The 25,199-nt window shown below is 38.7% G+C and overlaps 1 protein-coding gene and 1 long non-coding RNA gene across 7 annotated transcripts in view; one reads left to right on the forward strand and one right to left on the reverse strand.

The window, feature by feature from the left end:
• Nucleotides 1-417: 417 nt before the first annotated feature.
• The window catches only part of Fgl1 (fibrinogen like 1), a 27,251-nt gene continuing 2,469 nt past the window's right edge, over nucleotides 418-25,199 (reverse strand). Inside the window, exons 1-10 of one of the 6 annotated variants that reach the window (XM_055593544.1) lie at nucleotides 24,636-24,782; nucleotides 24,111-24,254; nucleotides 23,874-24,005; nucleotides 17,557-17,636; nucleotides 16,821-17,007; nucleotides 9,565-9,724; nucleotides 9,017-9,114; nucleotides 5,293-5,381; nucleotides 4,936-5,123; nucleotides 418-669 (exon numbers count right to left, since the gene is read on the reverse strand). In XM_055593544.1, the coding sequence (XP_055449519.1) occupies nucleotides 510-669; nucleotides 4,936-5,123; nucleotides 5,293-5,381; nucleotides 9,017-9,114; nucleotides 9,565-9,724; nucleotides 16,821-17,007; nucleotides 17,557-17,619 (945 nt within the window). In that variant the 5' untranslated portion in view covers nucleotides 17,620-17,636; nucleotides 23,874-24,005; nucleotides 24,111-24,254; nucleotides 24,636-24,782 and the 3' untranslated portion in view covers nucleotides 418-509. Of the gene's footprint in view, nucleotides 670-4,935; nucleotides 5,124-5,292; nucleotides 5,382-9,016; nucleotides 9,115-9,564; nucleotides 9,725-16,820; nucleotides 17,008-17,556; nucleotides 17,637-23,873; nucleotides 24,042-24,110; nucleotides 24,255-24,635; nucleotides 24,881-25,199 lie in introns of those variants that run through there. The other 5 variants (XM_055593543.1, XM_055593550.1, XM_055593547.1 and 2 more) reach the window with 5 other exon arrangements.
• LOC129666441 (uncharacterized) overlaps nucleotides 17,647-25,199 on the forward strand; it is a 17,843-nt gene continuing 10,290 nt past the window's right edge. Inside the window, exon 1 of the long non-coding RNA XR_008718580.1 lies at nucleotides 17,647-23,080. This is a non-coding gene — a long non-coding RNA (uncharacterized LOC129666441). The remainder of the gene's footprint in view (nucleotides 23,081-25,199) is intronic.

Here is a 25,199-nt window from a genome sequence, read left to right on the forward strand (position 1 = left end):
CAATTGCTGGGCTTTTTCTCATGCTCTGTCAGTTGCCTTCATAAATGATTTATTGATTTAATTATTATTTTTTTCTAGACAGGGTTTCTCTGTGTAGCCCTGGCTGTTCTGAAACTCACTCTCTAGATCAGGCTGGCCTCAAACTCAAAAAGATCCACCTGCCTCTGCCTCCCAAGTGCTGGGATTAAAGGCGTGCATTAACACACCCAGACACGCATGATTTATTATTACAAATTTAAACATGTTAATTAGTCTATAGTTTTTTAATACAGTTTGAACTTTTATCATACCCCTATGCACATAGGTACTCAGTAAACATTAACATAAGCTGCCTTTATTGGTGGATACTGGGCATCTGCTGAAATCAAAGCATATTAAGGAATAAAGGCAGTGTGAAGAATGAAAACTCACACACAGTTACCATCACCAGGCATCTATTATTCAGAATTATGTTTTTCAAATATTTCCAACCAAGATGAATTACAGAAAGGAGAGCCCCATAGGAACAACTAAATGATATTTGGAATGAAGTCATTTGGCCTAATTTTCATAACCACAGATTTCAAGGAATACCACCATCCATGCCAGGTGTACCAGACAACACCATTATCCGTTTCTGATGTGTAGGGGCCCTGATAATATACACCATTCAGGTTTGCAGAGTGACACCTAGTGGGAGAACAAAAGAAAACATGACAATCAGAATTAAAATACACTTGAAAAAAAGTTATCTTGCTAAGAAATGATCAAAACGTTTAGACAATATCTTCTGCCATTTCTCAGAAAAGTATCATTTTACCAAACCCGAGACTTTTCTACAAGCAAATGTTGATGTTTAAACAGGTGAGTTTTGGTTCTCTAGTAAGTGTGAGAATCTGTCCCAGACTACTTGGAGTGTGTTGAAAAGTAAGCATTTCAGTTTTTTTTTTCTTTTTCTTTTTAATATTTAATAGGTATACAATGTTCTGTCTGCATGCACACCTTACACCAAAAGAGAGCACCATATATCTCTATAGATGGTTGGGAGCCACCATGTGGTTGCTGGGAATTGAACTCAGGACTTCTGGAAGAGCAGTCTGTGCTCTTAACCCCTGAGCCATCCCTCCAGCCCTTCATTTTGTTGTTTATTTGCTTGTTTAAGACAGGGTTTCTCTGTGCTGCCCTGGCTGTCCTTGAACTCGCACTGTAGACCAGGCTGGCTTCAAACTCAGAGATCCTCTTGCCTCTGCCTCCCTAGTGCTGGGATTAAAGGCATGGGCCACCATCACTTGGCTTAGTATTTGAGTTCTTAGTAACTTTTAAACAAAAAGGAAAAAGAAGCAAAGAAAAACTGCTTTGTAACCTTCACATGGGGCGAGGGGCTCTACTGCAGCTTCCTGGGTAGTTTGCGCTGTCAGGTTCGTCAGTCTACGGCCAAGACGCATCTTTTACAACTCAAACTCCCGTCTTTAAACTGTTAGCATAGCAATTATTTTCATCTCCAAGATAAGCACACAGACTCAAACTTCCTTTTAAAAATTTCCTAGCCTATCAGCAAATATTTTGTCTGAGTTGAGAAGTTAATTTTTTACATATACTGCACCAATCTAGATAGGTTTGTCAGGGTACCATAAACTGTAAACATTTCCTTCTTCCTCCTTTGGAGTCTGTACACGCATCTGTCCTTGGCATACAAAAATTTCACGTAACAGTTTGTGCAAATTTTCCTGTTATATTAATCAACGTAGATTTAGTTATTGCTGTAACTAATGAAAAGATAGCAGACTCTAGGTTACAAGAATATTCAGAAGTAGTCTGAAAAAAAAATCTGAAAAAGAAAAAACTAGCCATTGAATCCGAAAAGCATATAATTCTTTCATAAATGCAAAGTAGCAGGCTTAGATCATCACTAAGCTTGTGATTTGCTTTTATTGGCCATCCTGGCAGCCCTCCTAATTTAAATGATTAGGACTAATTGGAACCATGCATGCTAGATCTGCAGGGATTCGGTACCCACTGTGTTTTTAAAGTACCACAAGAAGTAAGATTTAAATAGAAAAAAAACTTTCAGGATAAATATTTGGACATATCTTTATATGTAGACATCTGCTACATAAACTTTTCTATTTGCTCTGATTTGGAGCCTATTGAGAAATGGGCTTTAGGGTCCCCTACTTAGTGTTCTGAGACCAGTGTTTCAGCATCCCTCAGTTTCTAGCCTGGACTCGGCCCTAGTCATTGAGGATTGGTGCTTCGTGGTAAAGCAGCAGCTGGCCGCTGGTAGGGGTGGGGGTTGACACGACCCTTGCACTAATCGCTAAGCAAGCAAGGCAGACGAGGCAGCCATTGAGTGTTTTAGTTGTTTTTCTCCTGGCTGTGACCATACGAGCACAACTTCAGGGAGGAAGACTAATGTTGGCCAGTGATTCCTGAGGTCGGACTCTTACCTGGTGGAAAAGCGCAGGGTGAGCCCACCAGTGGAAGAAACGAGGGCAGCTGCTTTTAATGTGACTGTGACTAGGAAACAGAGGGAGCTAACCTGGAAGAGGACTGGCTATAAATACATAAACCTGTGGGGCACTGCAATTCCAGCCTCAGTAGTGAGAAAAACCGGTAAGCGTCAGCAAGTCACATAAATTAGATGTGACATGGAAAACAAAGAGTAAAGACAAAGTTTCTGCAACAATTTACTTTCCCTCTAGGTTGACCTGTTTTTCTTGGGTACTTCCTGCTACTGAACTGCTTGTATTGTTGTCCCCAATCCCTATTTCTATCAACTATATCATTTATTTGCCTTCTCTAATGTGTGGGCAACTGCCGTTCAGGCACAGAACAACCAACCAACGGGATAATGTACTTAAGACCTCAGGAATATTAAAGATGTTTTTCAAGTCTATTCAAAATCAGACATTAATGACGTTGTTAATTATAGGTAAATCTTAAATAATGCTTACTTAGAACTTTAGAAAACAAAACAAAGCAAAACCAAAAGCCAAGAAAACCAAGAGGGAAAAGATTATCACCATGTCTTAAGTTTGCACAGTAGAAGAACATGATTTAATGCTTTTTCTTCTCTGTCCTGTTGCATTGTTGTGCTTACTCTGTTTTCTTAATAACTGGCCAAATGTTAAATAGACTCAATTTTTGGAAGAGTAAAACCCAAGTAATAGGGAAGCTTACCACTTTTACAACTGTCTACATTTACTTTGACTGATGGAAATACCTTAAACTCATGGTGTCTGCATTGAATCTACCTCTCTAAAATCAGCCAAGCATGACTGCTTCCACCTGTAATTCCAGCACTTAGGAGGCTAAGGGAGGAGCATTTCTATAGGTTTGAGGTCAGATTGCACTGCAGAGTGAGACCATGTCTCTAACAAACAGAACTAATTAATTGAAAACCAACACAGCACAACAATTGAAGTCATAATAAAGATTTTCATGGTTTTAAGGAATTTTAGCATTTACAGAATAGGTCCACATTATAGCATATGGATTCTAAGATATTTTATTTACACTAAGAAAAAATATAAAGATTATAGGAGCTACATGGTTAGTCTTCAGTTATATGGAAAACATGACACCCTATAATTGCTAAAGATTCCTGAACAAAAAGCTTAATTGTTAAGATATTTTGAGGTGCCTCCCGTTGTCTAATGATATAAGCAGACTTACAAAGCTGCTGCTTTGTCTAACAAGTCCCATACCTGCTTTGTAGACAGAGCAGGCCAACTGGGTTGGGTTTTTTGTTTTTAAGATTTATTTATTTATTTTATGTGTATGAGTGTGCTATCTGCATGTGCATGCCAGAAGAGGGTACCAGATTTCATTTATAAATTGTTTTGAGCCTCCATGTGGTTGCTGGGAATTGAACTCAGAGCCTTGGCAAGAGTAGACAGTGCTCTTAACAACTGAGCCATCTCTCCAGTACCCCCTACCAACTGGATCGTTTTAAAAGAAAACTGTATGAAGTTTCCATCCCTTCCTAACAGTATGATCAAGAAATAAATAAATGCACCTTGGAAAACAGTTAAAGGAACCAGAGACATTTGGCCCAGAGACAAGACAAACTCTAAATGATACAATGCATTACTTCTCATTCAGGGCCTGAGGAATTATGTTGAAATGGATTTGAAGCTATTCTATTGCTACTGAGAGGAAACCTGGTAAGAAGGCAGATTTCGGCTAGGCACAGTGGTACATAGCAGGTATTCCAGCATCTGGGAGGTAGAAGCAGTGATATCATGATTTTTAGGTTATTCTCAGCTGTACAGTGAGATTAAGGCCAACCTGGACTACTTGAGCTTCTGTCTTAAGATGGGAGGAGGAGGTGGCAGAGGACAACAATTAACAAAGCATATCTCAGGCTCATAAAACAAAGAACTTTGTATCATCCAAAATAAAATGAAGCTAGGGTGTACCTCAGTGGTAGACTGCTTGCTCATCATACACAAGACCCTAGGTTTGAGCCCCAGAACCCAGTCCCCTAGCCCCTCTAAATTCAAAAGCATGAACTTGATAACAATGTTAAAGTATTCAAACAGCAGCTAGGGTAGGATTAAGTTTCAAGAATAGTATAGCATTTTTTTCCTACATTCGGAAGGCTTGCATTCAACGAACTAATAAAAGTCACAGTGGATGAAAAGTAGTATTGAAATTATAGCAGTAATAGTGGTTATCTTGTAAGATATGAGATGATGAAGAGCTAGTTGGTTAATAGAGTGTCACACATTTCTTCCTTCTTTCTTCCTTTTTTAAAAAATAAACTTTATTATAAAAACATGCAAATTAAAAACACCACTTTGGATTTTTTTTTTTTAAGGGCAAGGTCCTGCTGGCCTAGAACTCATAAAACACAGCTGTGTGTGTAAAGCATCCTTATAACTGAGTGTGCAAAGCACCATTATAGCTGAGCGTGCAAGGCGCCATTACAACAGTGTGTGTAAAGCACCAAACCTGTTAAACCACCAGCCAGACTGCTCTTCCTCAGCACAGTTCCCTTCGTAGTTGTCATTATCTCTGTCCCACGTGCTGAACTTCATTCTGTGGTGCCCAGCCCACCACTGCACTTCAGGGTGGAAAGTCCCGGAAAGGGAGTCTCCAGCGGTTCCAGAGTACTCTCCGATTCTCAGTTCATAAGAAGACTAAAGGAGAAAGGGGCATTTTTCCACTGTCAGTGGGAAGCATTTTAAAAACATGTTAAATAAACAAAACAGGTTATATTATACATTTATATTTCCACAGAACTCGGGGTGTCGTTGCATATTTTCAACATCATAACTCAAGATATTTCCCATATAAAAATTTTAGTACCTTTTTATCACCAACTTTAAAACTTTTGTATTGTGCAAAGCGACTATTTCTCTCAAAATCTGTCATGTCGATTTTTAAAGTGTAGTCTCCTAAAATAAATAAATAAATAAATAAATAAATAAATAAATAAATAAATAAATAAATCCAACAGAAACAATAAGAAACTGTAGGGTTTTTTTTTTTTTTTAAATACATGACATGACACTGACTATTTAGGTTTAAAAATAAATTGCAGTTTTGTTTTGCTTTTATCATTTCCTCTGCCAGGAATCAGTTTTCAAAGAATAAAGAGTGACTCCGGTGTCAGATAATATAATCATTTTATTGTTTATTTTACTTGAAAACAATGACAGCAAAAGAGTAAACTAGAAAATTTCTGCTAAGTCTAAAGAATAAAAACAAATGTAAAAATAACAGTATGATTCATTTTGTAAAGAGCTGTAAATTTTTAGTTAATAGATTAAGAAAGATGGCACACACCTGTAATCCCAGTATGCAGGGAGGCAGAGGGAGGTGGATCTCTGTGAGTTCGAGGCCAGCCTGGTCTACAAAGTGAGTCCAGGACAGCCAAGGCGACACAGAAAAACCCTGTCTCAAAAAAGAAGAAGAGGAGGAGGAGGAGAAAGAGAAGAAAGAAAGAAAGAAAGAAAGAAAGAAAGAAAGAAAGAAAGAAAGAAAGAAAGAAAGAAACCTAGCCTAGCAGTGGTGGTATAAACCTTTAAAACCAGCACTAGGAAGGCAGAGACAGTAAGTTTGAGGACAGCCTGGTCTATAGAGTAAATTCCAGAACAGCCTTCTACACAAGAGAAACCTATCTCAAAAAACTCAAAAGAGAGAGGGGGAAAGGGAGGAATCTACTGAAGATCATAGTTTTAAGAATTATAAATTTTATTCCTTTTTTCTTAATTTCAATAAGAATCTCATTCTTAAGGATAATTACTATTAATGACATAATCTCTAGAACTTGGGCTGTGGTTCATAATATAGTCATCATCACCTGCTTGTGGATGAACTTGCTTGTTTTTACTGGTAGAATGAAAGATCAGCTAGCAAATTGTCTTACACCCAGTTGCAGAAGAAACAAGGATTCTGGTTGTTTTATGAAAACCTACCTTCCCAATAGCATCAAAGCCTGTGGAACAGATGGCGTTAGAAAAGAGTATTAGACAAAGCAGGGGCGTCTCCTTGAGAAATCTATGTGGTGGGGAATCACGCATATCAGTGATTCTGAGTCAAGATGGTTTTCTGAAGTTTCTATCCAATGGGGAAGTCGTTAAACTTAATTTATTTGGCATACATTCTTATGTCTGTATGCTAAAAAGGGGATATGTAGAAAACAAATCTCTAAATGTAAAACGAGGTACCATGATGACTGTAAAAATTCTAGGTGATAAAAATTGTCACGTGAAACAAATTAGTGGAGGAGTTGCCCCACCAAATCACCCCCTCTCCCTTTTTCCCATTGTCCCTGTTTGTGAATGACAAGCTGACCTTCCTTCTGAAGCCCAGTCCACAGTTGGCGCCCATCCCCTCTTTCCATCTTCAGTGATGTGCCATAAAGCGCCTTGGACATACCTTGTGGACCTCCATATCATACATGTCTACACCTGTTGTAAAAAGTTATCTTCACCTGTCCCCCAGGCTCAGCCCCAGAAGGGCAGAAAAAGAAGAGCATCGAATGGATCTCCGGAACAAAGTTCAAAGCTGTTTGGCTGAGAATTCTGGATTCTTGGGGGTTTTCTTCAGACGGAGACCTCTAAAAGTATTACCTTAGCTCATATGATCAAGCCTGTGACACCGATGGGCACAGTAAGATAGGATATGTCAGCTATTCCCCAAAGTGCATTTGTTAGTGGATAGAGAATACTCCACCCTTTAAAAAAAATAACTGTCTAAATTTTTTGTCAATGAATGAATAAACTTGCAATTAGAAATAATTTCTAAATTAATTTTATTGCCGGCAGTTCCAAGCAGGGGGAACCTTGGGTAATAAGAATAAAGCTGTTTTCCGAGTCAATTTGAGTCTCCTTCACTGCTGTCAAAATTAAAGAACACAAGGAAAAAGGCAATTTTTATTGTTTGAGCTATGATAGGATGCAAGGCATGGATTTGATAGATCCATTCCTCTATACTACTTCAGAGTAACCAGCTCGAACACCAGATGAGAAGCTGAAAAGCATGGGGACGTGGATATGTGTTAGAATACATGCTTACCATGTGTGGGGGTCCCGTTTACACACCCAGCACCAAGCAAGAAAATATGAAGGGGAATCAGATTTGTGGAAAATGTCCATCAGAGCAAAAATAACACATACAAATAACTTGAGAAATAAGATTGAATTTCATATGCTTGGAATGACAAACAGATTCTACTTGGGACTTCCAAAGCTTAAACAATGACCCATAAAAAAATACTAATATGCAAAAGGACCACAGTCTGCTATGATAAGTGTCATATATCTGGCAAAAAAAAAAAAATCTCTTAAAACTAGGATTTTTTGTTTGTTTGTTTGTCGAGACGGGGTTCTGTGTAGCCTTGGCTGTCTGTCCTGGACTCACTTTGTAGACCAGGCTAGCCTCAAACTCAGAGAGATCTGCCTGCCTCTGCCTCCCTGAGGGCTGGGACTACAGGTGTGCCCCACCACACCCAGTTTAGGATAATTTATATGTTGAGGAAAAGGAAACTATGTAACTTAGAGAACACTGATCACAGGAGAAATCACTATACACTACACTTAGGCAGCCCCTCCAGCTACCACTCTCAGGTCTCAAAGACCCTTGTAAGAACACCCTGCTGACTGTTTTGAAAATAGACTAACCAGCAGTTGCCTGAGCTTGGCTGAATCAAATAAGCCTTTGCACTGCCGCGTGACTCAGCCTGTTTTCTTGGGCAAAGCAACTGTGCCTTATGAGATATTGAGTACCAGACCTAAAGGGGGCTGACTACAGGCTCAATCCATAAGCAAGCTAAGGAGGGTAATGGATGGGAGCAAAAGAATATAAAAAATAAGATACTGAAAAATTGTTATCGAACGTAAAATTTTAGACAAATATTGAACTTTAGTTATCAACATACAAGTGAACATGCACGGGAGGATTGTATAGGGGTTCATAACTCACTTTAAGGTGTCTGCTTTATGTTTGCAAGATTTATTTTTATGTGCACAGGTGGGTGTCTGTGGGAGTAATGCCACATGTGTGGATGCCTTCAGAGGCCAAAAGAGAAAACTAAACTCCCTGGAGCTGGAGTTATAGGCTGTTGTGGCCTACCTGATGTGGGTGCTGGGAGGAGCAACACAAAGCTCTTGATCTCTGAGTCATTTCTCTACCCCCCCCCCCACACACACACACCCTAACTACTACTATTGTGGCTCATCACAAGGTCTAATTGTGCTGATAAATTTTTTTACATATATTTAGGAGTCACTCGAGTCTTTAACAATGATTTTGACAACACAATTCCTTTCAAGGAACGGAAAATACATATGAGAAAATACATACTCCCAACCAACCTAGTCTCTTTTCCTCTCTCCCCTGCTTTAAGTAGCATTTTACTTAATTATGGCTCAGAAAGTATTGTGACATCTAAAAAATCATGATAGATACTGACTTGGTTCTATTGCCCATGACTTAGGGGAAAATACTTCGAGGGCTTTGTTTGTTTTGTAGTACCAGGGACTGAATCTACAACCCTTTGCCTCCTGAATGTAAGTGCAAAGCTTACCTTGCATAGTCAGTAAGTTAATGTTCTTGTTACCCAGCCAGTATTCACCATTGTTTTGGACAAATTTTCCAAAGCCACTTTCATAGTCATTCCAACCCCTAAAATGTTTAAATCGAAAGTCAGTTTTTGCAAAATATAAATGGACACATGCAGTGCCTATGGTATTGTTCACATTCTCTCATCTCCAATACTCTCTTGACTAGCTTACTCACTATCTGTTTTCTTACTTAAAAATGGGAAAGTAAAATTTTGTTGCATTAATAAATTTGAGACATAAGAAGGCTTAACTCACAAATCTCACATCTGCTAAAGCAAATAATTACTTGTTAAAATCAGTTACCTATTGGCCAGGCAGTAGTTGGTACATGCCTTTAACTCCAGCATTGGGGAGGCAGTGGCAGATGGATCTCTGTGAGTTTGAGGCCAGCCTGGTCCACAGAGTAAGTTCCAGGACAGCCCGGGATACATGGAGGAACCTTGTCTCAAAGAACCAAAAAACAAAACAAAACACCAAAAACCAAACAAACAAGGAAAGGAAAAGCAGTTACCTGCTAAAGTTCTCACTGCCATCAGATCGTCTCTGAATTACGGTCCATCCTCCTCCATCAGTCATGTCACAATAAACGGAAAATTCCGCCAGGCTCCGGAGAGGTTTGATTCTGTAAAATCCACTCTGCTTAAACCCATCATTGTAAATCTCTGAACAATCTGTTTACAAAACAAGGTGATGTAAACAAGGTTATGTGTCTTTGCTCCTGAAACCCAGTATCAGTGGAGACAGATAAAAACAAATGGAATACAAAAGTAGTTCTTGAAATGCCACCAGGCCTGGGGAGATGGGTCAGTGGTTAAGAACACTTGTTCTTCCAGAGGACCCAGGTTCAGTTCCCAGCATCCACATGGTAGCTTATAACCTTCTGTAACTGCAGCTCCAGGACATCTGACACCTATTTCCGAACCCCATGGACATCACGAATTCAGGCAAAACTTAAACACATACAAATAAATAAATAAATAAATAAATAAATAAATAAATAAATAAATAAATAACATATTGTACATCTTCTAGTGGATATTCAGAAAATCTTGTTTTCTTTCCTATAATTTCATTATCATTGACTTCTTGATAAGATTGGCCGAGGAGAATGAATGAAATAAGGAACATTTATTATTTTTGTAGCAAAAATAACAAAAACAAATCATCTGTGTTTAGTTTATTGTTCTGTACTTAAGTGAAACTTGTCACTCATTGGACAGCTTAGTGAAATTGGACAGCGAAAAGATCAATGCGATTGGGAGGCAGAGGCAGATGGATCTAGCAGTTGAAGGCCAGCCTGGTGTACAGAGTGAGTTGCAGGACAGGCAGAGCCACACAGAGGACAGAGAGACCCTGTCTCAAAAACAAAAGAAAGAAAGAAAGAAAGAAAGAAAGAAAGAAAGAAAGAAAGAAAGAAAGAAAGAAAGAAAGAAAGAAGGAAGGAAGGAAGGAAGGAAGGAAGGAAGGAAGGAAGGAAGGAAGGGAAAGAAAATATAAATGTGACAGCATACAAATATTGTACAAATATTGTAATATAAACTATTCTGACTTAAATAAAATCTTATTGAATATTTGGTACTGAAAGTCCAGTAATCTCGATAAGTTTTTATAATCCTCCAGTTTCACTATATTTTTTTAAAAAATAACCCACACATTCTTGGATGTTTTTGTTAAAAATTGAAAACTTTCATGCTTCCGTTTTCTTTTTTATGCTTGCATTTTTCTTTGCAAGGGTATTTCTTTGGCTTTTGAAGTTAAATAATGACTAGTTTACCACAAAAAAAGTAATATTAGTTTCTTAAGTCACTTGAGATGGGGTTAGCTCATACCCACTGGGTCTGAGTCTAAGCCTGTGCTCCTCAACCTATGGGTCACGACCCACTTGGCAGAACTCTGGCTCCAAAGTTATTTACATTACAATTCGTTACAGTAGTAAAATTACAGTTATGGAGTAGCAACAAAAACAATTTTATGGTTGAGGGTGGCCATAACGTGAGGAACTGTATTAAAGGGTCTCAGCATTAGAAAGGTTGACAGACACTCTTCTAGGCTGATTTGAGCAGGTTCGGAGGGTGTGGTTAAGTATTATATAGATGTTGTAGATGTCGGGGCAGCTTGCCCATAACTGGAGCAGGGCCCACTGCAGAAAAACACCCTCAGGAGTTAACCAGGCACAGATTCTGAAAGCAATTGTGTAAAATTTCTTTCATATTTTACTTTTATCATTTTGTTATTTTCTCTTTAAAATTTGTTGCATGGCTGAATTATGTAAGTCTTAAAGAATGTTTTTAAGTTCTTTCTGTAGCCCACAGTCTTGATGCCAGGTTGTCAATGAATATGAAATGTATTCCTATTAATTAAGTTCAGTGGGTAGTGGCACTCAGAAGAGAAAATAAACAGACTTCACAGGGCTCACTTCACGGGTGCACTCCCGTTGGTGAGCTGTTGATCTTTGTAGTGATTTAGGCTTTGTTCATGCGTTTATTTCCAAGATTCAACAACACCAGTGTTTTTTTGCGTATGCCTTTTTTATAAAAGGAATTCTGTTAGGTAACTGAACAAGATGAAAATGTCCATGTACATCTAACTCAATGTTATTTAAAAGCTTATTTCTTGTGCTCAAGTATGTCACAGAAGGCTTTCATTAAAGTCAGCATATTTTCCCTTGGTTAGGAAAGAGCTCCCTTGTTTATAGTTGCTCTCCTCCCTAAGAGCTGAATAGCAAAGACTCACAAAGTTCAAGCTCTTTTTCCAGGCAAATATGGAAATGATTAACTCTAGCTTGCTTTAGAAAAATTACATTAATTTGGGGATTTCTGCCAACACTTTCTGTTTGTTTTTATTTCATGCCATTTTTTTAGTTGTTTGTTTTTAAATTTTCTTCTCCCTAGAAGAAAATGCCAAAACCAACTAAACATCTGAGGAAAGTTTTTAATAAAAGAAAACAAACAAATAAAACAAACAAAAAAAATCAAAAAAGTTAATAGTTTATAAAGAACAACCAATTTAAGGATCTTGTCATGGGAGAAGCCTGGCTTAAACTCTGATAGCAAAAATTTTGATCAAAGTAGAGATTAAAATGTCAGTTAGAGGGCTGGAGAAATGGCTCGGAGATTAAGAACACCGGCTGTTCTTCCAGAGGTCCTGAGTTCAATTCCCAACACCCACATGTCGGCTCACAACCATCTTCTGGAGTGCAGGTATACATGAAGTCAGAATGCTGCATACATAATAAAAAAGAAATCGTAAAAAAATCAATTAGAGGGCTGCAGAGATGGCTCCGCATTAAGATCACCTGGTGCTCTGGCTGAGAACCTAGGTTCAGTCCCCAGCACCCACATGGTGAAACTCCAATCTCAGGCCATAAGATGCCTTTTTCTGTCCTCTTGAGGTAGCGGTACCCACGCACATGGCAGATACACATGCATACACATAAATTAAGAAGTAAATAAATTTAAAAATATCAACCAGACATCAGGTTTGAAGCATGTCAACCCACTCAATTCACTGGCATACACGTGGGGGGAGGACCGATTGGAAAGCTGTGAATATATAGGACTTTTAATATATTTTACCAATTTTTAAAAATCATGTGTATGGGGGGGAGGGTTAGTATGAGCATGAGTGAGTAAATGAGTATAGGTCAGAAGAGGAAATTGAATTCCTTGGAGCTGAGGTCACAGGCAGTTTGAGCTGTCTAACATGGCTGCTGGGAACCAGACTCAGGTCCTTTCCAAGAACAGCATGTGCTTTCAAGCATTGAGCCATCTTTCCAGACTTTTATAGATTTTTTTTTCTTTTTCCTTTCCTTTTTGTTTTGTTTTGTTTGAGACAGGGTTTATCTGTGTGTGTCCTGGACTCACTTTGTAGACCAGGCTGGCCTTGCCACCATATCCGGCTAGGGCTTTTTTTTCCTTTTCTTTTCTTTTTTTTTTTTTTAAGACTTCTGAAGGCCCAGCTGCTACATAAAGAAAGCCTATGTGAGCTTCTCTCTGACAGTGTGTTCCCCTCAGTGATATGGATAGTTCCTCTAATGCACAAAAAGCAAGCCACTTAAGGACTCTGTGTTTCAGCTTCATAAAGTAACCTCCCAGCTAAACAAGAGTCCTCTTTTTCTTTGTTGTCTCAGAATGGTGGCTGCAGCTCCAGGCTGAGAACTAAAGACTGAAAATGGCTCCCCACTCCCCACCCCCAGCAACCACGTTCTTGTTTTGGTTTGGTTTTTGAGAGAATAGGATTATATATTCCAGGTTATCTATTTTTACTAGTGTTAGTATTTCGGAACACAGTCTGCTCCTGGGTTACCCAGCAACTTATGATGTCATCATGTGTCACCAGCCAGGTGGCCACACCTGGAAGGCGTGGTTACCTTGCCCCTTAAAGGGCCAACCCTGACACATGTTCTCTCTCTTTCCCTCCCTCTCTTGGAGCGCCCCCCTTTCCCTTTCTTTCTGTCTCCCTACCATGTCCTGTTTCCCCCTCCCTCCATACCCACTCAATAAACCTCTTGCAGAGAAGATCGGTTGACCCCAGCTTCATATTTCTTTAAATAATAACTAACAACTGGTCTGCTTAGCTTTAGCCTCCCAATCTGCAAAACACTTCTTGGCACTGGGATTACAGGCTTGTACCATCATTCCTGAAGTACTTTGCAATATTAATTTGTTTTTCAAAGACTAGCAACAGGGGTCACAAACCAGACTACAGAGCATGCTCAGACATGACAGAACCAGCCTTACCACAGTCATACTCATTCCCAGGTGACAGAGAAGAAAAGAAGGCAAGTGGAATCCCTCTCTCTAGTAGGCAGAGGCAGGCAGATTGCTGAGAGTTCGAGGCCAGCCTGGTCTACAGATCTAGTCCAGGACAGCCAAGGCCACAAACAGAGAAACCCTGTCTCAAGAAAAAAAAAAACAAAAACAAAAAAAACCACAACTCATTCAGTCCTTATGATAAATAAGGTTTACCGTTCCCATTTTATGAGGAGGAACATGAAAGATAGTGGTCAAGTAATTTGTCCAGAGGCCATGGATAACCAAAGGGCTTTTGGACTTTGTTTGTTTGAGAATATTCTTTAACTACTACCCATACTGCCTTGAAGAACTGCCATAGAAACTGGAAGCTTCTGTAGAAGCTATCGTAGAGCAGCAGGTATCATCAGCTAAACAGATGGGTTGCAATTGTCACCAATGAATGTGAGTTTGATACAGTAACTTTTAATTCATGTCATTAGCACCCATGTGCTTAAAAAAGACAGTTTAATTATATGCTATTTTCATATGTGATTTATATATTACTTGCAAAAATTACTAGGTTGTAAGTAATTAGATGTTTGCTAGCATGTGATAAATTATAATTCAGGGAAATAACTAATTTACTCACTGTATAGTGACTTATAAATAAGAACAAAGACATCTAATTTATGCAAATCACATGCATAAACAGACTTTAAAATTTAAAAGCACCAACATGCAAACTTTGATGTAAGCACAATATCAAGTGTTTTAAATGAGCTTGCATAGACTGTTACATTCTAATACATTTTAAATCAATTTTTAATTAATAAATTTTAGAATTTGATTTAATGTGTATGGGTATGTATCTATGATGTGTGCCATGTGCATGCCTGGCGCCCATGGAGTGTTTCGGATCCCTTGGAATTGGAACCATGGAAAGATGTGAGGCACCATGTGGGTGCTGGGGATTGAATCCAGGTCCTCTGTGAAAGAAAGTGCTCTTAACCACTGAGCCATCTCTCCTGTTCCTATATTACATTTTTATTAAAATTTGTATTATATATTTATTGTAAGTCAGTCCTTGCCACTATGCTAAAAACCAATGTATAATCAACCCATATTTATATTTCAGATTGTATTCCCTCTTCTATTTCATGTTTGGACCACATATGGAGAATATTAAATGCAAATATACTGACTTCTAGATTTGTTTTAGTTGTTATATCCAGAAACAATTATCTAGAATATCTATTATTCATCATAACACACACACACACACACACACACACACACACACACACACACACACAGAACCTATCATATAAAACTCCTCTACCTCACTCCAGCTTACATAGTCAATCCTGCTCTGACCTTGCCATTTAGAGTTGAAGTTTCTGGTAACTGATTTCTTGCTTTATTCCTTAGTACCTATTATTTCCCAGATTTGGTCTCTCGCACTCTTAAGACAGACTGGATTATATATGTGATATATACTACAGCAATGGAAATTTCAACTAAGTCAGTTTGGGCAGCAAAGGTGAGGCATCCAGGGCAAAGTAGTTTGAGCAGAGAGAGTTTAGGATCTAGGTAAAGCTAGGGAAGGTGAGCTTTTTCCTCCAAGCCTAAATTGTACAGATCTGACGTAGGTTAAATATGAACTGTCTCCATAGGCCCACACATTTAAACACTTTGTCCCCAGATGGTGGCCCTGTTTGGGGAGACTGTAGAACTTTTAGGAAATGGGTCATTAGGGATGGACTTCAGGTTTAGAGCCCCACCCTACTTCTTTTCACTTTCAGCTTTCTGCTACAGATGCCTGTGACTAAGAGGTTTCCAAGGACTATACATGGAGATAACCCTAAGACCTTTGCACAGATGTAGCCCATGGCAGTTCAGTATCCAAGTGGGTTCCATTGTAATAGGAACAGGGATTGTCTCTGACAAGAACTGATCGGCCTGCTCTTTAATTTCCTCCCCCTAAGGGGGAAGCAGCATTACCAGGCCACAGAAGAAGACAATGCAGCCACTCCTGATGAGACCTAATTGACTAGGATCATGGCAGTGCAGCATAGAGAAGACTGTGAACAAAGTTCTAGACAGCATTGTCTTTGTTTCTAACCATCACTGTTTCCTCCTACAGAAGCCATTCACATGCACAGGATATCAAAGGGACATTTTTCTATAGGGAATAGTGATGTATGCAGTGATAGTTAGACTGTGCTCACAGTTCAATATCATTTCATTTCTAGTAGAGAAATGTTGGCCTAATCAGAAAAATGCCAAACCATTAAGTAGACATATCTAAAAAGTACTCTTATTTTCCTCAAAAATGTGATTTTTTTTTCTTTTCTCATCCTTTCATTACAGTAATTTATTTTTTCACTGTGGAATTCAGAAGAAATAACCAGGCATGCAAGCACACACCTGTGGTTCAAACTACTTAGGAAGCTGAAGTAGAAGAATCTCTTTACTCTTTAACTCTGAAGTTAAAGACTAGACTAGACAACATAGAGAGACCTAGTTCAAAAAATGCAGAAGGGGAAATTGCATACATGGAAGGAGGAAAAAACAACATAGTTTAGGTATATTCTCATTATAATCTGCCATTTATAGATGAATATTTAACAATGTTGTCCTAATTTCTGATTAAGATACAGAAATTCTCAGATACTCAGTAGTCATATCAAATAATCTCTCGGCATATCTAGAGAAAAAAGCATAGAATATAGAAGAAGATATTTTAAATTGATGGAATGAGTCATGTTATTTATAATTGGAATAGTGTAGCTTTTTAGCAAGATGTGAAATGAGCTGAGGGTTGGGGGGGGGCACACCTGAAATCCCAGCTCTTGAGGAAGATGGTTAAGAACCAGGCCAGCCTGAGCTACATAGTGAGAACCAGAGTCGAAAACGAAAACAAAATATCAAAAACCAAACAAAGAAAAAGCCCAAAGTTACTGAATGTCTAGTACTGTCATTACATATGGTGAGTGAACAAATGGTTGAAATGTTTAAGAAAAACCAATTCTACCTGAATAATACCTCTTGCTTCCGAGGTCAAAGAAATTGTTCTCCTGTCCTTTATCCAGGAATTGGATTTCCTTCTCATGCAAGAGCTGTTCGATCATGACCTGTTGCTGTTTGACCCGGGTCTCAAGTTGGTGCACCTGAGCTCTGAGTCTCACCTGCTCCTGCAAACAGTTGTCATTCTCGAAGGCCTGCAAAGCAATGCGTATCTCATGTTGATGGAAAAGAAATGGAGCTAATAATCTAAATAAAACCTTGACTAAGTCTTTCACTCTATTCAGTCTCCCTCTCCCATTTCAGAATGCTATTTCAACCAGAAAGCCATTTTATTTTTCCCAGAATTTCAAATAAGTTAGTGTTTCGACCTTTGGGACTCTTAAATGGAGACACAAGTTCATTGAAATGACCTGCAGACAATCTTGGTGGTAAATGCCAGTAATGTTCAATACTGACCCAAGACCAACGTTAACTACTATGGCTGCTTTTAGTGCCTGATTATCCTGTTAAAATGGAAATAACACAGCTGCTTAAAAATATTTCACTGATTTGTTGTAAATCCTGGTTTTCATTTTTAAAGTGTTTAAATGTTACTATGTGCACACATTGCCACAGAACTTTCTCACTCCTTCCGCCTTTAGTTTTTAGTAGGGGAAAGGTAATAAAAGGCTTTCTGGAAATTAAGAAGAAATTCCATCTTCTAGCAGGTCTTACAGATACAATAGTCTGCACAAGAGGCTTACCCAGGTTTCCCTGACCATTATGAGAGCAACAGTGATGAGGACGAAGCTGAAAATCTCCCCCATTCTTCCGTCTGAAAGAACTACAAGAAAAAGATTTCTTCATGAGACCAGACTCAACTGGTTCATCAGATAAAGCTCCAGAGCACCGGAGGGTTAGCCAGAAATGAATCCCCTACTTACCATTCAGCCCTCCGTCACACGGAATGATGGGAATCAACTCCATCAAAGCTTAGAAATAATTGAACCTGCTCGATGACACAAGCACACATAGGGCTTCAGTTTCATCAAGGGCTCAAGTGTGCTGCTTCGTGAGAGTGCCGAAATGAACCGGCTCCTTATGCAGAAAGACCTGGGACCGTATTTCGGCCCAGCTAGCGTCTAGCTGTATGACTTTAGGTAACTTGCTAAAGTGTTCCTGTTCTGTAAAGTGGAGGTGAGGTTCCTATCCACCTCACAGCAGTCCAGACATTTTAAGATAGTGTTTTTAGATATCTGGGCATGCATGTGCTAAATGAATACCAGGCAATGATGTCTTCTAAGTGAGGGACTCTTTAGTTTTAGAAGAAGAAAATTATAAGAGGAGGTTGGTGCACAGTGTTTTTTTTTGGTTTTGTTTTTTTTTTTTTTTTTTTCTTGAGACAGGGTCTCACTATGTAGCCCCCTGGTTGGGCAGGAACTGCTATGTATGCCAGGTTGGGCCTTGAACTCACAGAGACCTACCTGCCTCTGATTCCCAAGTGTTGTACACTGTCTTGATACCTTAATATGTAGGCAAGAAATCATGATGATGTAAAATGTTAAGTCCTGCTTTATTAAAGTTGTGAGAGAAATCTAACATTACAGCTACTGTTTCTCCTCCCTTTCACTCCCCTCCTACCTCTTTACCCTCCTGCTCCCTCCCCTCCTCACGCTCTTTCTCTAAGGTCTCAGCAGCTGAGGTCTCTCTAAGGTCTATGCAGCCCAGGCTGACTTCAAACTCAAGACTTTCCTACTTCTACCTGGAATGCCTGGCTTCCATTCTTTATGATTGCCTTTTTCAGGGTTGAAGATTAAACCCCAGGAGCCTCAAGCATTCAGGGAAGCTCTCTCCTGCTAAACTTTGTATCTCAAGCTCTTCAAACCAATCCTGAAGTCATGACTCCTGTTGAAAACATTTGCTCAGGCTCAGAATAACTTCTGGGTGCTGTCATAACGGTGAGTTTCTCATAAACTTTAGAAGCTAAGAATGAAAAATGTTTGTACAGTTTTAAGTTTTATATATAATTCCTGCTGGGAGTCAACTGCATTATTTATTGGCCCATTTGTATTCCGATAGAACATATGACTGCTAATATTTTCACCAATCACGTTCTCTACCATTTTTGTAGCAAAACAAATGGTTTCTATACTGCATTACTCACTGAGATCGGGGGTGGGGGTGGGCTCAAAGTCCGAAGATTAATTTCTGTGACTTATAGGTGGCAGTAGTAAGGCCTTAGAACTTTGTTCTGTTCTGTTTTTTTAATGCCGTTGTTTTGTTATTTTGTATGTGTGTGTGTATTTGTTTGTTTATTTACTTCTTTATTTAGACAAGATTTACTCTATAGCCCAGACTGGACTAGAAATCACTCTGTTTCCCAGCCTAGCCTTGAACTTGGGACAATTCTCCTGAGTAAACTAGGATGACAGGTATGAGACACTAGAATGTGTTGAAGACTGCCAGTTGATTCCAGTGAATAGTAATGTTTGAGCAAAATGAATTAACATTTAAACAATTATTCAAGTCCACACCTACAAATCAGGAAGTTCTCAGTTCCCCTGGAATCAATAGAAATGGTTTTAGAATGGCAAGGTCATTGATCAATGGAATAGAATCGAGGACCCACATAAAAACCCAGCTTCCTACTGACACCTGAATTTTGATAAAGGTGCAAAAAATACACATTTGAGAAAAGACATCATCTTCAAAAAATGTTGCTAGCCAAACTGGATAGCTATGTGTAGAGAAATAAAATTGGATCCTTATCTCTGATCATGAAAAAAAAAAAAATTCAGTTCCAAATGAATGAAGAACCTCAACATAAGATCTGATACCATGAATCTCAAAGAGGTCATTGGCACAGGAAAGTACTTTCTGAATTGAATACCAGAAGTGAAGACATTAAGGACCAAAATTGATAACTAGGACCCCACAAGGCTAAAAAGCCATGACAAAGAATCTGCTCATTTGAGGCAATCCACAGAATAGGAAAAATCTTTGCCAGCTACACAGAGGATTAGTATCTAGAGTATACAAAGAACTCAAAACAACAACAAAAACCAAAAACCCATAACTCAGTGACACACAAATAACTTAATTAAAAAGTGAACATTGGAACTAAACAGAGAGTTCTCAAAGATGAAATATAAATCTAGATAAGAACTTTTTTTTTTAATGTTCAACATGCTTAGCCATCAGGAATAGAATAATCGAACCGGAAAGATTCCAAGAGGCAGAGGTATTTGATGACTTCATTTGAAATTGTGCTTTCTGGACATGAGAGTTCATACTCACATGAATTTATAGAGCCTCTGATTGTATGCATAAAACCTGCACAATATTATTCCCAGCAAAGTCCAAGCATGGGTAGGAGAAGGAGTCCCAAAGTCCTGCCTTCTGCTGAGGAACTATTAGCAATTGGTGGCTGCTGAGAAAGAGATAGCTTTCTTCACAGGCATAGCCTCCGTGAGGCTATGTAGGCTCAAACTGATGGTCCTACACCCACGGACATAGAGGCAGAAGGTTTTTATAAAAGGTCACTGTGTTAAAAAAAAAAAAAAGCACATGAACTTGGGAGAGATTAGTAGTAGTGGCAGTATGGATAAGGAGGAATTGGAGGGGCGAGTATAGAGAATTGTAGATAGATTTAATAAACTTTTTAAAAATATAGAGAGACATTATAGAGCAGTGGTGTCGAGTGTAATCCTGTCTCTCATTAGGTTAGGGCATGAGGACTACAATATATAAACATTACATAAAAGCTAAAAAACAGGTAAAAAAAAGTGCTTTGGAAGATGTATTTGTCTATTATACATAGTTTCATATGCACATATACCTATTATACTATACATTATTTAACATATAAATATTGCTTAGGGGACCAGCAAGATAATCTCAGCAGTCAAAGAGAATTGCTAAGAAGCTGGAGGACAGACCCTCCGTCCTTAGAACATGGTGGAAGGAGTGGAGAGATACCCCAAATTTGCCCTCTGACCTGCATTCACACATACATCCACCACACACACACCACACATGTAAGTAAATACACAAAGAAAGAAAGGTTTTTCCAAATTAAGGAAATCCTGCTTAGCGTTATATTTAGTAGAAAAAAAAAAATCTTTAAAGCCAATGAAAACATTTCGACAGGCTTCTGTCTCTTGTGGACTAGTGTTACCAACTGAAAAGCTGCCCCTTGTCTGGCAGATCTTCAAAAAAGAAGACGTTTGGGAACGGCATATCTTTTCCAAAGGGTTTAATATTAATGTTCCTATCAAGCATATTCTCAGGAATATGCTAAGTCTTCTAAATCTTACATGTCCTGATTTGCAATCCTATCCAACATCTACCTCATTGTGGAAGAATTGTTGGGAGTATTACAAAGTTTTCTTTGAAAATCTGAAAAAGTTATGTAGGGTCTTGCTGTGTAACTCTTGTTAACCTGAACGAGTGTAGACCTGGTATAACTCAAAAGCAGGATTATTATCCTGTTGCTTCTGCCTCCCAAAAGTTTTTCTTTGAAAAAAGGCAGATTTTCAAAGGGCAAGGACATGGCTTAGCAGATAAAAGTGCTTTGTAGAAAGCCTTGTGTGGTGGTTTAGATGAGAAATGCCCCCTACAGTTTTAGGCATTTGAATAGTTGGTCCCCAGTTGGTGGCATTGTTTGGGTAGGTTTGGAAGGTGTGGCCTTCCTGGAAGAGGTGAGCCACTGGGGGCAAACTTGGAGGTTTTAAAGCCTCTAGCCATTTCCACTTTGTTCTCTCTGCTTCCTGTTTGTGTTTCAAGATGTGAGCTCTTACTTACTGTTTCAGCTATACCTACCGTCCTACCTTACAATCATGAGGTCTGGAACCGTAAGCACAAATAAACCCTTTCGTCAGGTACCAAGGTCATGGTATTTTATCAGAGCAACAGAAAAGTAACTAATACACCTGACTACCTGAGTTTTACTCTCAGAACTCATGGTGGGAGGGAAAAAAATGACTCTCAGAAAGCTGTCCTATGACCTCAGACATGGCTGCACCTGTACACACATCACCTATCTGTCTGTCTGTCTGTCTGTGTCTTTCTCTCTCACAAACACAAATAGATAGATAGATAGATAGATAGATAGATAGATAGATAGACAGACAGATAAATGTGATGAAAAGCTAGTCTTCATTGTTCATGTTTATTCTGTACATCTACTTTATACTAATATCACCCCATTCCTTAGCATTCACGTGATTGGTTATATATTTTTTATAGTATTTTTGCTTTAGGTATTTTGAAATATAAGTAATTATACTTGAAAATTATTGTAGCACTAATTATCCCTTAAATTATCTTCACACAGCTGCTCTCAGATAGGCTATATTGTTCAATACGGATTATCTTAAGGAGGCTGGGGATGTAGTTCAGTGGCAGAAGATGCCTCGTGTGAGTAAGGCTCTTGGTTCTGTTTTCAGAACCTAAATAAGTAGTTTTAAGGCTACAAATTTTAATTCATTACCCAGTAAGAGAGAGAGAGAGAGAGATTGTGTGTGTGACATTTTTGAGACAGCGTCTCCCTACATCATTCTTGCTAACCTGAAATGTCTGGTGTAGACCTGGTAGGACTCGAACACAGGATTATTACCCTGTTGCTTCTGCCCCCCCCAACTGCTGTGGTACCTGCATGTGCCACCCACCATGACCCATTTCTGACTAACAGTTTGAAACCTGACAAAGTGTACTGCATTAAACTTAAAGGCAAAAATGTCTAGCTTTAGAAATAACATCTGCTACGGTTCATACATGCCTTTTATAAGTAGAATAACAAAACATAGTATGTTAGTAACATATAATTTTTTTTAAATGTTGTGTTTTGAATAGACCATTATGAGAGGACAGAAGACAAAATAAATTTAAAAGAAGGGACTCTGACAGTGAAGTAGATCAGGGCCTTGCTCAGCAATCATTGGAGAAACTTCCTCCTGCAACAGATGGGAAGAAATAGAGAGACCCACAGCCAGACATGCAGATAGTGAGGGACCTTGGAACCCTTAGCACAGAACAGTGTGTCTTCATCAAACCCCTCCCTCGGGGCTCAGGGAACCCCACTGAAGAGGAGGCAGAGAGTCAGAGCCAGAGCGAATGTAGGACACAGAGAAAAGGAGGCCTTCTAAACCAACATGATCAATGCACATATGAACTCACAGAGACTAAGGCAGCATGCACAGGGCCTGCACAGGGCTGCACCAGGTCCTCTGCGCTTAGCTCACAGCTTCCAGTTTAATGTTTTTATGGGATTCCTGAATGTGCAAACAAGTGAGTCTGTTTTCTGTGCCTTTTCTTGGACTCTTTTCCTTCTCTTTGTCTTGTACAGCTATAAATATGTTAGTTTTTTGCTTTCTCATATTACATTATTTTATATTAATCCCTTAGAAGCCTGCTTGTTTTTCTAATGAGAAACAGAAAGGGAGTAGATCCAGATGGGAGGGGAGGTAGGAAGGAACCCAGAAGAGTAGAGAGAGGGTAGGGGAAACCTTTCAATAAAATAAGAAAATTAAAAGAAGGAAAAAAAGTTTTTGAAGGCAGTGTGTTTTCTAAGTTAGCAGCCACACATGGGCTAAAACCTTAATATAGACAGTTAACATTTTACCCATAAGCATAGGCGGAGAGACCCTGGATATGCTGCTTTTTCCAAACTTGCCCTCATTTCCTGAAAATGGAATATAACTCTATCCTTGTTACTTATATTAAGAATTTATACTTTTAAAAAGCTCTAACAAGCTAAACATATTTGCTCTCCAAATAGCTGAAGTAAAGAAAAGCATTTGGGAAGCCCAAATTACAATGTGGTCTATTCTGTTTTTCATCTTCTAGGCTGAGATGGAAAGATCTGTTTTGAATTCCCATCTGACTCACTCAAAATATAAAGAGACTGGAAGCTAATTAAATTCTAAATCTCTCCTCCAGATTGCAGATCTTCATACTTGTCAACCATCCCAACCTCTCTCAGAAGCCAATGGGTGTTCTTTGAATTGTGGTGACTGCCAGTCATTCTTGCGGAAAAGGCAGCATTATCGCGGTCTAGTCAAGAGTGCATATGATAACTTACCTCGAGTCAGAATGAATCAGTGCTCAGCTAGGCTCAGTGCAGACACAGCCTCCCAGGAACATCTAACTGAAGTCAGGAGTTCTATATTGTCTTCTCTGTTATTTGATTAGAAACAGGCAAAGTTGATTCTGGCTTTAATCCAGAAACAACATGAGGAAATCAGTTTCACTACAAGGAATACAAAAGTAAGTGAGGGCAAACCCCAATACTCTTACATTTTCAATTTCTCCCACTTACAGGAAGTTTTATTGGATTACATATCCAATAAAATTTATTTCAGCCTTTTATGGTTGTGTTCATCAGAGAAGCTTTGTACTTTTTCCTAAAACCAAAGAGCATCTGAAGCTTTGCCTTTAGATGTTAAAGTTAATAAACTGCCACCTGCAAAGAGGAAAACTAAAGTATAATTTCGTCTAAGACATGAATAGAGGTCACATTTTTCTTAGGTATAAAAATGTCACCAGTTTGTAATTAACAAGAGGGAACAGTTTATTTTGATCTTTAATTATATTATAATTTTCTGTTCTTTTTTTTATTTTTATTTTTTTATTTTTATTTATTTTTTTTTTTGAGACAGGGTTTCTCTATGTAGCCTTGGCTGTCCTGGACTCACTTTGTAGCCCAGACTGGCCTCAAAGTCACAGAGATCTATCTGCTTCTGCCTCCCAGAGTGCTGATATTAGACCTGCACCTGGCTAATTATCCTTTTTCTTTATTTTTGAGAGCTACATATATGAAAACGTGAAATATTATTATATTCACCTCGTATTCCCCTTTGAGTTTCTCCACGTACTCTACAACACATCCCCTCCTAACTTCACTTTGTTTTATACCACCTTAAATTTCAATTACTGCTCCTCATATGTGCCTGAGGGTGGGCCTGTCCAACAGCAACAGCATTCTCGGCCGTATGAAATTGTGGCACTTACCTGTACTCTCAGCAAGCTATTCTTTTTTTGTTTTTAAAGCCGCTGGAGCAATTTCTAACGTGTAATAGGTAACTCTTCAGTTCTACTAATTATGTTGTGTAACAGTTTCAGACTGGAAACCCAGGTCATCGCTTCTCTCCACTCTGATGTAACTCAAGTGGTTGTTTGCTATTTGTTCTGTTGCCCCTATTTCTTAACTCAGATTCCGGTAAAAAGCTAAGCTGTTTTCCTTCTGTCCTTTGTTATTTACTGAGTTAAAGGATTGCCTGAATTTGACTTTTCCCGTTAAATACTTTATTATTTACTTAGAAAGTTTGGAAGTTATTATAGAAAAGTTTGTCCTGATGAGTAGAAAGAAAGAAAGAAAGAAAGAAAGAAAGAAAGAAAGAAAGAAAGA

Source organism: Psammomys obesus, unplaced genomic scaffold (assembly GCF_907164565.1).
Source record: "Psammomys obesus unplaced genomic scaffold, mPsaObe1.curated_primary_1811, whole genome shotgun sequence".
Taxonomy (NCBI): Eukaryota; Metazoa; Chordata; class Mammalia; order Rodentia; family Muridae; genus Psammomys; species Psammomys obesus.